General features: G+C 43.6%; 1 protein-coding gene across 2 annotated transcripts in view; it reads right to left on the reverse strand.

Annotated features, from left to right (window-relative positions):
• Positions 1 to 12,885, reverse strand: part of LOC139222129 (prickle-like protein 1) — a 29,252-nt gene that overhangs the window by 2,066 nt on the left and 14,301 nt on the right. The window contains exons 1-7 of one of the 2 annotated variants that reach the window (XM_070854106.1): positions 10,681 to 10,903; positions 6,518 to 6,715; positions 5,541 to 5,654; positions 4,115 to 4,252; positions 1,405 to 1,608; positions 1,132 to 1,318; positions 15 to 1,013 (exon numbers count right to left, since the gene is read on the reverse strand). In XM_070854106.1, the coding sequence (XP_070710207.1) occupies positions 15 to 1,013; positions 1,132 to 1,318; positions 1,405 to 1,608; positions 4,115 to 4,252; positions 5,541 to 5,654; positions 6,518 to 6,715; positions 10,681 to 10,695 (1,855 nt within the window). In that variant the 5' untranslated portion in view covers positions 10,696 to 10,903. Of the gene's footprint in view, positions 1 to 14; positions 1,014 to 1,131; positions 1,319 to 1,404; positions 1,609 to 4,114; positions 4,253 to 5,540; positions 5,655 to 6,517; positions 6,716 to 10,680; positions 10,904 to 12,885 lie in introns of those variants that run through there. The other variant, XM_070854107.1, reaches the window with a different exon arrangement.

Consider the following 12,885-nt stretch of genomic DNA (forward strand, 5'->3'; position numbering starts at 1 on the left):
AACAGTCTCCTTACCAGTGATGTTTGAAAGCGCCAAGGAATCCATGGAATCTCCAGCACCCTGCTCAGCTTTCCTCAGCTCATCAGCGATGCACTCGAGGGAGTCTTCGTACCACTCCCTGGTGTCTGGCCAGAAGGTCTGTCTTCCTGTCCCAGATTGGTCTTGATCCTGGTCCAACTCCAGCTCTTGGATCTTTCTAGCACTGGCAGGACCTGGATGACTACCATAGGCTGAGTCTCCCAACCCGTCCTGGGACTGGGCCCAGTACATTTCAGGCAGGTGCTTCTTGCTGATCAATCCAGGGCTAAGGCTGTTGGCTCGGGATTGATTGGAAGTCTGGCTCTGGGTGGGACTGGCAGGGGTGGGAGAGGAGGCTGTAAGCCCCATAGATGTAGCATCAGGCTTTAGCCAGGGGTCAGAGACACTTATCAACCTGTTTCTGTCACTGCAAGGGCTGGGAGATTTTAGGGATGGCTGCTGAAGTTGGTGTAACATACCGCGATCACCAAACTTGAGCAGGAGCTGAGTCATATAGTCCTCGTGCTGAGCCCACTCCTCTGGATCCTCCTCTCCACCCGCATCCTGCTCCTCCCGCTCCCTCCAGAACCTCTCCTCCTCCAGGCCTAGACGTGCCAGCTTGCGGCCTACAATGCCAATGTCGCAATCGGCATCTCCATCGCCCTCTCCATCTCCAAACTTGTACTCAAAGGAGGGGATGGTGGCAGGAGGGTTAAACAGCTGCGATTGCCTCCACTGTTCAGCAGGCCTGCTGCTCTTCCCCATGCGGACACTGCGCCGTGACTCGCGTGAGCGGGCAGACTGGAAGGCGGAATCAGACGAGTCGGAGGCATGAATATCTTCCCCCTGGCTGCAGGCCTTTGAGCAATAGATGCGACCCTGCTTTGGCAGGAAGGGACAGCCCAGCAAGGATGTCTTGCACTGGGCACAACAGAAGCACTGGTCTGTGGCGTGCCAGTGTACACCTTCATAGGTCATCTGGGCATGGTCAACACCTTCAAGGATGAAGACAAAAGAAGCATAAAATTAGGTATACTGCAGTACTTCACAGTTAGTAAAATCAGCAGCATCATGGTTCGATCATAGGAATAAAAAGTTACAAATACAACTCACCAATGTTTTCACCACAAGCCTCGCAGTATTCTGCATACAGAGACTCAAAGCAGCCACAACAGTAGGGTCGGCCATCTTTCATGATGTAGCGCTGCCCCCCCAGCATTGTCCCACACTCGAAACAGGCAAAGTGTTTCATGTGCCAGTGACGACCCTCTGCTTCAGTGCACTCATCCGCAAAGATGATCTAAGGGTAACACGCATACCGCCGTTAGTTCTGTGACAATGTACTCAATTGGCGAAGTAATAGTCAGTTCTATTACTGCGTCTTACCTCGTCACAAGAAGAACAGCGTGGTTTTAGAAGCTCAGCGTGGTGTCTTCCGCACAGGATCTTGCCATTTTGGTGGAAATAGATCAGATCCACCAGCAGCTCTTGACACGTGGCACAGACGAAACATGCAGGGTGCCAGCAGGGGGTCGGCCCTGCTCTGGAAGCAAAAATTGCCATCTCCCCTCCATTGATGCCTCCCCCACACTGGCAAACACAAACAACAGATAATCCATGAGATTTATAATGCATATGAGTTCATCATTGAGCCTATGACCTTGATTATTATATATCATGTCTGCTTATAAGTATGCTACCTTGAGAGTTAAACTGAGATAAGACAATAAGGGAATGACATTTCAAAATAGATGTGTGGTACAGTTGATGCCTGTGACACATGAAGAATGCAACATCAACAAAAGAGAGATTAGGGAGATAACTGTTCAAAATATATCACATATCTGATGATGTTTCATTTGCAGTGATGCTTAAACAAAAAAGGCCAAACAGCAGGTGATCATACTGGAAGTGCCAAAGGAATATGATCCATTCAAAACATGTCAGTGATGTGATGACAACCATAGCAGAAATACAGCAAAAGTTAACATAACATGGACGGTGCGATTTAATCTTCTCAAGGCAACAAAAACACTGCTAATAAAAAATGATTGGCTGCACCTGTGACAACCCCACCCAGTGAGCTCTTTCTATAAACACTGATAAATCTTCCTAATATATATCACAAAGGTCGTAGGACAAATGCTAACTCAAATTCACTAACTCATTTCTTTGTGTTTTAATGAGTGGCTGTTTCAACGAAAAAAAAGGTCAATTCTGGCACACCTCTGCACTGATTTATTAAAAAGTCAACAATTCGTTCACAAGGACCTTTCTCAAGAGCAAAATCTTGTGACTGAAACATTTGTTTCTGTGTGTGTGTGTGTGTGTGCAGGAACTGACCTTTTTTTTTTTTAAACTTTGGAATTGGTTTTTCGGGGGATCTGATTTCATGCACCACAAAAGAGATACAGCAAGTGGTGTAGCCTTCTACTCAGGCTGTTTCATTTTGGTCATCAATTATTCATTAGGTGTTGTTGAGGAATTGGACAGCATTTTTGTCCTGTATGCTTAAACAGAAAACACTGGCCTTGGTCCTGAGTCAAGCGATCGTATGACTCCACAGAGATTGTCGGAGCATGCCTGAACGTGCAGTCGCTGATATGTCTTTATATAACCCAGCAGAGCTATGAGACGCCCACAGCTATAAGATAGCATGTCCAGCTGTTAGCCATTATTACCAGGGCGGACAGACGGGGGCCTTGGATACGGGGGTGTTGTGTGTCCCTGGGAGTGCGGCACCAGGAAACTGGAGCCTGACAAAGTGTGTGTGAATGTGTGTATACACCCAAGTATGATATGTCCTTTTTGAACACATATGCAGTATGTGTAGGAATGGTTGCATGGCCGTATGAATGTGCACATATGTGTAGGTGTGCCTGTATGGATGAGTGAGTGGGTGATTATGGAGTGACAGTGTGTGTGTTTGCAGAGCATATATGGTACAAATGCTTTCGGTGTGTGTACAGATATGTGTGTCTGTGGCTGCTCCTATGTGTCTCCTAGTGTGCGTGACCTTGCGTCCCTGTGGAAGCATCTGTGTTAGGGTGGTGACAGACTTCATCTGCCTGTCTGGGGGAATAAGTATGGCTGGCCTGCATTTCCTGGACGCCAGGCAGAGGACGCGGTTTACTCAGTGGTCAGGGCTCGATTTTCCGGAAGCCGCATAACACTAATATTTATGTTTGTTGCATTGAAAGGACATTTTTCCGAAATGTGATCAAGGAGAGCTTGAAAGGCAGTGGATGTTATGTTTAAAACACCATCACCAAATCAGAAGTGGAAACCGTGGTCAAGTTTTAGGTTAGTTTCCAGTGTTGTGTTTGTACATAGCTCACTGTAACTTCAACCAAAATGTCAAAATAGAGCTTTGATGGCTCTCTTTTCCTAAAAGTCAAGGGTCCTTTTGGCAAGCTGATAGAAAAGCTTACATCTCTACAAACGATGCCCATTCCACTTGATGCCCATTTTTATAAAATGCTGTTTATGATTGAGAGCCTATACACAGTGTAAAAAAATTCACTTTGTTCAAGAGTTTTTAGAGAAAGATGCAGAGACTTCCCTCCTCCTTTTACAGAACAAGTCTTAAAACCAGCTGCATGCGCCAAAACTGAGCTGCATGTAATTATACCACTTGATGTACACACCACATACTGGGGCTTATGTGGAAAAAGTTGGATTTTAAGACTCTATGCAAGAATTACTTGTTAACCTGTACATTTTTTTTTCCAGTCTGTCATGCTGAGATATAGATGGGTGGCAGGAAATTTGCCGAATTCCTCGTGAGGAACTGGCTTCTCCGCTCGGCTTGAGCAATGAGCCTCCCAATTTCCCCGCTTCCTCTCTCGCCCTAATGAGGAGGTTTATGTCCATGATTAAAACCATCGCATTAGCCAATCAGGATTGTGCCTCGGGGCTGCTACGCGTTGGGATGGGACAGTGGGTGTTAGCTGCTTGTGATATAAATAACTTAAGACCCACAAGTTGGTTTCCTCGCAACTGCAAGCCTCCCTTATGGCTGTATGTGCACTGTGAGTGGTCTGCGTGATGAATATGCATGTGTGTGTGCTCATGGGTATCGAAGTGTTGCACCTACATTTTCACAGCGGGTGTGTTGCAGAGCCCGGGGCAGGATCTTGGGTGTTCCTCTCCCCAGTGCCTCCCTCTTCCTCTGCGCACTGAACATGGCGAGCTCCCTCTTTTCCTCCTCAGTCAGAGAGCGGCAATAGCGCAACTGGTGAAGAAAGAGGAGAAAAATGAGTGGAGCTAACAAACGGAATAGAAGAGAATAGGTTGATTTATGGCTAAGAGGGAAGCTGGTTAGAAGGAGAAAGGAAAGTAGGAAAAACATCCACCCATTACTGATGATGGTTCAGCTTTCATCTTTGCTTTCAACTTTTGGGAAGCATCGCACACAGTCCATATATGGCTGGAAAAGGGTTTAATTAAAGCTAATTCTTCTAAAGGATGCGTTGAAAGGATGGCGTGAGTAATACACAACCCTTCCCCTGTGTTTAGAGATGGTGATGAAGGCCCAGATAAAAGACCAAGATGATCCTAACAACCAGCTCGGTTGTTCTCTAAACAACAGTAAACGATGCCGGCGTGTGAGCTCACACACACACACACACACACACACACTCTCTGTCTCTGCCTGTCCCTTTCACACACACAACACACACAGAGCGCTTATCCCTCCGAACCACAGTTACGCAAGGAATCCTCCGGCAGTTTGTTTCCTCAACCACCAGGTTTGCCGTCAAACATCATAAAACCGCTCAGTCAAACACTGCGAGCTTGTGTGTGTATGTACATGTCGAGTGCTCCTATTGTGTATCTTCCATGTGTGTATACAGAGACCACCTCCGTCAGACGGTAGCCCCCCCCCCCCATCCCTCCCCTCTGGTGATAACCCTTCCACCATATCTCCTAATGTAAACTCTATTAACACAGATGTGAAAAGGGTGCTGGTTTGCACTCCATAAAGCCATTATACAGAAGAGACTGGCATGTGCTTTACTGTTACAAGAGGCTTGAGGGAATGTAGCCATTGTTTTAGTTTTACTAGAAAAGCCTCGCAAGATTGTTTAGGCTTTGCTCAGCTGCTCGCTTAAGTTTAATTTGGGATCGGTATAGTTTGGCATTTCTTACAGGCAATATGATCCCAAAAGTCTACTTTTTCTTTCACCTGACTTTGAAGACATGTTTTTCACTTAACAAAAAAGCCAGACTTCTTAAATGTTGTTTCATTACGAGCAGCCATAAAATAAAGTTGCCTGAAAACAACTAGAAAATGCAAAGTTTTCTGATGTGTGTGTGTGTGACTGACTGCAAAGACTGTGCTTAAATCAAATTCAATTGAAAATCAAATGCTTTATATGTATGTGAATATGTTATAAGTCATATGTTGCTATTGGGATGAGTTATGGGAGTTGCAGCTGAAGCACTTAAAGTAGTTGAAGTGTCGGTTGAAGGTGAAGCACTGAAAGGGTTTGAAGTGTCTGTTGAACTGTCATTACTACCTCGTTGTCATGCGGCGGCAGCTGGTAGAGGAGCTGTCGGATCCTGTGCTTCTCTCCGGGGCTGTTGACGTACGGCACCTTTTCCTCTGGCAGACAGGAGAAATACATCTGGACCTGTGGATGAAGACAGATGAATGAACTTCAGAGGACAGAAAGAAATTACAGTCCATTGGTAGCTTTGTTTTGTACACACCTGTTTTAGATGCAGTGCCAGACTACTACTAACTACTAACTAACATTTTGAAACCATTTTCTTTTTTTATGGTCATCTAGGCCATATAAATTAGTGAGCCATGTTGCATCCAGGAGGCCAGCAGTGAGAAGAGAAGGTTTCTCGTCTTTAGCTTTAGAGATGTGGGCATCAGTGGAGAATGACTGCTGCTTCGTGTGTCCTTATTTTGTGACACTGTGGGGCAAACATGTCAATCTCAATCCAGTCGCAGGCGCCTGACTGCGAAATGTCTCCACACAAAAGAGACAGCAAGAGACTGGAAATGTTAATGTTTGCCTTGGCCAATTCCCTGCTGACATGGAAATACATCAGTGCACATTTCCATTAAAAAAAATGGGAATATATTCAAACTCTTTCTGACTGTGTTGTGTTGAACTTGTGTATCTAACACTAATGAATGTGAAAAAAAAAATCCATAGCCAGATGTTGGGCGTCAGCATGCGGCACTACTAATCCGCTAGTATGGCGAAGAGAACAGAATGTCTGCACACACATCTGTAACCCTATTTGTACTAAAACCCTGCTGTTAGCATACAGGTTTGTACTCTCATCCTGAAGGAAAATTCCACCTTGTGATGCTCCAACTGTAATATGCAATAAAATGTGTTTTTTCAGCTTAGTACACCGGTTATTTTGTGCTGGGATTTACATTTTTGGTGTGCACACAACCTCAAGTTTTACTTTCCCACTCATACAAATGGATGGAGTATAAAGAGCGTGTGTCAGTGTAAAGTGTAAAGTGTACCTGCTCAGGCCTCAGTCCTGGTGGCACCCACGCGTACTCCTCCAACGCACATCCGGAGTCATCATCTGAGGTGGAGCTCCTCTGGAAGCCCACAGATATCTTCCCCATCTTTCCCCCAGCACGGGGCTCCATCTCCGGGCCTCGAGGAGAGGGACGCTCCCCTCTCTCACTGCGCTCCAGGTTCATCACACTCGGGCGCTGTGGGTAAAATGGGAGGATTTAGGAATCTCATTTACAGAACCTGCCTTTCATTTTTCTTCAATTTCTTTCCCTACTCCTCCTCTTTGTTTGCTTTTTTCATTGTACCCAAAGCTTTTCATTTCTTGACACTGATTGGCTGAGATAATGCTGATCTAGGATTTTTTTGCACTTATTTTAAATTCCTCTGCATTGTGTATATACCTGCAATCCCATCAATTAGTTTTAATCTGTATGTTTCTCAACAAGATAATTGTTTTATTATCCCAGCAGTGTTTTAAGAGTTTAACATAATAGCTAGAACAAATATAGAGAAGAGCAGAGGCCTGCTCCTTTAAAAACAGGAAAACAGAGAAGAGTTTCTCCTTCACACATCACACGATCACCATTCTTTCACAACTCAACCTCTTGAGTCACACTCCAGAATAACGAATATGTTATTTTCCATCCCATTAGTCAAACTTCCTTTGTTTATCCATTACAGAATTATGTTTTAGAAAGTGCCCAAGATCCTACTTGACCACCTTCAAAGGGAACTTAATACAAACTTACAATGATATATAATGGAAAATCATAGCAGACTTTTTCCAGTATAGTGCCATACTTCTTCACCACACAGAACTCTCTATTTCATATTGTTTAAAAAGCACCTGCAGATAAAACAGCAGTTTTAGTGGGTACAGAAGGTTTTAAAGATCTATTTCCACTTATATCCTCTAATCTGTGACAGTTGGACTTTTACACTGGGATTGTCCTTTGACGTAACATGATGCGACAGAAATTCCCAGATGTTACGCACCAAACATCTGTAGCTTTTATCCACTGTGTTACAAAGTACTGATGGTTGTGAAACACGTGTCAGCAGCCTACCGCAGTGCACATGGGATTTACACCAACATGAACTGCTGTAAATCTTACAAAAGACAAATAATCATCCTTCAAAACAATCTGCACACTTCCGCTTTAAGACTACAGCATGAATGCGCTGTCAAACTGCTTTTTTCCCCTCTTCCTCACAAGCTGATAACAGTTGGACTGTTACATGAATAGGGATTAATCAGTCTCGTCGTTGTGTGTCTCCCGCCTTCACCAGTAGCCCTCTTATCTCAGCAGCCATGTTCTTCAGAGCCCTCTCAGCCTGATAAACGCACTTTGGCCTCAAGGTGTTGAAAGGGCCACATGCGATTTGCCCTGCTCTGCCTCTTTGACATGTAAATCTGTACCAGAATAGAACGTGTTTGGGTAAAAACAGTCAGAAACTTCACACAGGCCCTCCAAACCTTTTGTAGGTTTGAGCTTTTGCACAATAGCAGCACTATGAGGGGTATGAAGGACTTGATGGCTTCTATTGACCAAACATTATGCCTGTTAACTGTGACTGTGGAGCACTCGGGTCAATTCCTTTGCACTAATGCTTGTTCCAGGTTATAATTGGTTACTTAGGGACTGTATGAAAATTATTGGGGTGGGGAGGAGGGCTGGACTTTATGTTTGACTTTTTCAGACCCTCTCCAGGGTTTTTAGTATTTGTTTTTATTTATAAACTAACTGATGAACTTTAAAAAAACACATTAGAAGTGGATTTAGCAATTACTAAAATATAGTAAGCATAACAAATGGTGCACCCTGTTAACACATCATCCCAGTTTCTCTACTTTTGAATTAGAATTGTATTTAAGTTTATTGTAGTACTTAACACCTCTTCACATAAATTGGTGCCATGGTTTGCTTTTTGCTCACTATTCCGTTATTCCCTTTTTAAAAGTTTGTGATAACGTTTTGGTCCCTTGAAGAAAGACCCCCCCCCCCCCCAAAGGTCACAGGTCAGCTGCAGCTGAACTCACAATCCAAACGCCGTAGCTGTGCAGCCCCGTCCTCATAGGAATGTCAACTCTGTGTTTTTGGCTCATCCTCAAAGCCTCTCTCACTGCACCATGTAGTCAAACCCCAGTAATAAGAGAGGAGAAATATTAGCAATCTCAAATTAGCATACAGTTGAATGAAGCCCGGGGCCTGAAAACTCTGAATTTACAGATTAGAAATGCTGTTAAAAGTCAAACCAAAGCTCTTATCACAAAACAAAAGGGTATTTGACTGTCGCTTTGTTCTTCAGTGACTAATCTATCGGGTTTTATGGTAGGATAGATAATGTTATCACCCAGAAGCTTTTCTTTACCTGTTCTCCTTTATCTCGCTTAACCTAGTTAAGACCAGTAAGTGGTGCAATTAGATGAAGTCAGTTTTCCCCCCAAGATTATTTTGAGCCGCTATCTAAGTGGCACTGTGGATGTTTCTATGGTATTTTTGTGGATCTTGGTGTTTAGGAGTTAGGGCATTAATGCTAAGCTTTTTTGTTCTGTGCAGGTTTAATTTACTGCAAAATTTCAACAAATGTTAATGGACACATGTGGGCTGTTGATAGGGATCCAACATCTAAACACCTAAACAGTATCAGCGAAATCATATGTTGCACACTAGATATGACCAGATGAGTGTATCATGTTTGAATTAGCATCATACTACAGGATTCAATGTCCCGTTTACAGGAATGAGCCAAAAATGATTATTTTTCATCTTCAATTATTAAGGCAGTTATCTGTCCACTAAAAAACCAGGAATTTGTGAAAATTTCCTCAGGTAACATTTCTAAGAGTCCAAGTTCACCAAAGATGATTCCAACTACTTGTTTTGTCTGACCAAAGACATTCAGTTTGCTATCACTTACGGCAAAATGGAGCAGCAAATCCTCCCTTTTGAACAGCTAAAACCAAAGAATGTTTGCTTGAAAAGTGACTAAAAAGATGAATATATTGTCAAAGAAGTCAGTTAATTAATGATCTCTGTCTCTGCCCTTCAGCTATCCTGCCTCTCATCCCACAAGTTACAGGGGAAAGGTGGCTGCAGATTCCTGAGCCAATATACACAGCAACTCACATTACACCATGTCACACGTTGGCAATAACACAAAGGCTGTCTTTGTCAAAAACAAAAACAAAATGTCCAGCCATTCCTCCTTTAAACCCGTGCCGCTGTGGAGACGTGACAGGAGGAGGTTAAGGGGTTTAAAAAGGGAAACTTTTTGAAAAAGGCATTTAAAGGGTCACAACATTGGGCCTGTGTAAACACGGGCCAGATGTAGCCAGCTAACGGTTAATTGTGTGCGCCTCCCCCGCTTAACTGACACTTTTAAAGTGGCTCTGCTTCACCAAGGCATTAGTTATTCAAACACATGTTATTTTCAAATGAACACAGCCCAGGGCAAACCAAAGGAATACATCCTAATTTACAGAGAAGTATGACTTTTACAGATCTGTATCATATTCTGCAAGTGAGGAGATATTCATTGAAATATCATACTGGTGCAGCTTTAGTTACCTGCAGTTAATTCAAATGACATATCTGGAGAGGCTGAGCACTTGCTCTAAGCATAAAAGTTTAAAAAAAAAGAGGATTTCTCCAAAACATCCTGGAATTTGCTTTAAGAAAACCATTAAATTGTGGAGTTCAAAGGCTGAGGTCATCGCTCTTTGCTTGGTGAAGAGTGTTATTTTAAGGCCAAATGGGTGTCAGGGGGTGTACAGGAGACTTAACACAGCTGGAGTGAGACCACCTGCACAGACACATAACAACTGTCTGTACACACAGACACAAGATGCGAGATCTACACACACGTCCACAAACAGCATTACACAGATGCAGGATCACCTCTCAGAAACGCAGCACTTTCATCTTGAGCCAGGCTTAGCCATTCATTCTCTTCAGCTCTTTTTCAACACTTCAGGCGTTGCTTGAAACCAAGGAAATCTCCCACAATCCGCCGCATGCCTCCTCATCAACAGATCTAAGTAAGACTGGAACTTTGCTGCGAGCATTTTCCACAGAAGAGCTGCAAAAGTGCCTCTCATTCAGAAACTCCTTCAGCATTTGCGACTCTCATGAAGTATACTAATCTATTTTCCTCTTACCTCCAGGAAAAGCATCTCTCTTTCCACTTTGACATGAAGCTCTAATTCACTGCCACAATCCTTTGGTCAGGTAGCGCCTGAGCTCTGGCTACATGTCCGCTCATCAAGCTCAACGGATCCACACTCCAATCAGATCCAGCTCCCACTCAGCCAGGAAGAATTCCCCCAACGTCTCAGCTTTTTGAAAGTCAAAGTCAGCTGTGAGGGAAGTCTGAAAAGATGCGCTCACACCGCAGCAAGGGAACAACTCATTTGGCAATCCAAAATTTTGAGGTCCAAAGAGCAAGGAGGAGGGCAGAGAGGTGACGTCTCTATCTGGAGTGTCTCTGATCCCTGTGAGTGTGTGTGTGGGAGTGACGGGATGTTTGTATGTGTGTGCTCTTAGGGCAGCAAAGCCATGTCGGCCCCTCCCTCATTCCTCCCCTCCAGAGCAAATCGCCTGCCACTGCACTTCAATCACACACACACACACACACACACACACACACACACACACACACACACACACTTCAGAGTCAACACCCCACCTATCTCTACACCCCTTCCTCCACCAGAGCGACACCGAGCCCACCACCCCAACCCCCAACTTGGCTGCAGGATTCCTGAGAGCCAGATGACATGTCCACTTTACTCCAACTCTCTTTCTTTCAGTCTGTCAAATTTTTTTGCTCTACTAGCCTGACAGCTGTTCACTGCCTTGTAAGAAAATGGTGACGGGTAAATAATCCCAAAGTCAAATTTAAAATCAGCTTTTTCTCCAGGAGTATAAAAGTGTAAAACAGCATAAATCCTCCAAATGCAATTGATTTTATTTTGAAATGTTTCACCAGTGTCACCGTTCTTTACTTACCTCTCTATTAATAAAAGTGACTGCACACTCCCACTCTCTCCAGTATCTTTCACACATGCACTGCAACCCTGACCTTACCGAGACGTTACCCTCAGGAGCTGTATGTGAGAATGCAAATTTTACCAGTTAGACCTGAAATTAAACAGACTTTATCCGGCCAGCTCTGTAGCACAATGTCCAATTGAGCCCGTGTGAAAAGAGCAGGTCATTGTGTGGAGAATTTCTGTCATTTAAGTGGCGCAAAACAGTGAGAATACAAAATTTGAAGGCTTCGTTCTCTTTTCTGTATTGATAAATGCAAAAAGTGTCATCCTGAGTTGGTAGACTTGTCAGCGATCTTTGATGTACTCTAAACAAAACATTGCAATTCCTGCAGCAAACTTTTTGCATCCTGTCCGGCCAACTGGTTTTCAGGACATTGTCTGGAGTTCATATAACAAAGCGGCTCTTGTCATTTAATGGTTCCTTGGGTGATTCAGGCTGACGCACCTCGTGCCATTCGCTCTAATAATGTCACATTAATTTATACTCAGCTGCTGATTAGATCACGTGGTGGTTAATGCAAATGTTCTTGACCCAGCTGCTCCATTACCTCAACTAATGGATAAGTCTGAGCTAAATTATACTACGTAAGGGGTTTGATCATAAGTGCAATTTGATGAAAATTAGGCCTTGTTTTAGAAAATGGCTGATAGTACAAAACTGAGGCAAATTGTGGTACTTCTAAAAGGACATTAGTTAACATTAGACATTCATTTCATTTGTGACCACTTGGGGGGAGCATAAACTAACTGTAAACACTACATATTATCAACCTTACTCAACCAATTATGGCATTTCTACATGCAGCATACATGAAGCAACATTAGCATTCATTGGAGTGGTGTTCGTGTCAACCTAATCAGTCTAAGTTCAATATTCACTGCTTTTAGCTCTAGTTTTGGTCTCCACCAACTAGAAAGTATATCTCTTTAGCTGCTAAATACTCCACTATGCTCTCCAGCTTTTGTCTTAACTTTTTTTGTCTGTTGTTTGGAACCCTTTTTCGAAAACATCTGCCTGATGGGAGGAACAAGAGTGAAACAAAATAATAATTGCTCTAAAAATGTTAAGCAACATGAGTAACGAACTATTGACTCCGATTTAGAGGTACTGAATCATTTAAAGGCAGCTAATGTTTTTACTTTCCCAAGTTAAACTCCTCCTGTCGTGTTTATCCGGCTAAATATTGACTGTGCTTCCTCCCAAGTCACCCTCATCCATCTCAGGAAATTCTCACGCAGGGGATCCGTCTGCTCACCCCATCACTGATACCACCACCCCCTTCCTATTTTGGAGAGCTGAATGAGCGAGGC

This window comes from Pempheris klunzingeri, chromosome 22, assembly GCF_042242105.1.
Source record: "Pempheris klunzingeri isolate RE-2024b chromosome 22, fPemKlu1.hap1, whole genome shotgun sequence".
In the NCBI taxonomy this organism is placed as follows: Eukaryota; Metazoa; Chordata; class Actinopteri; order Acropomatiformes; family Pempheridae; genus Pempheris; species Pempheris klunzingeri.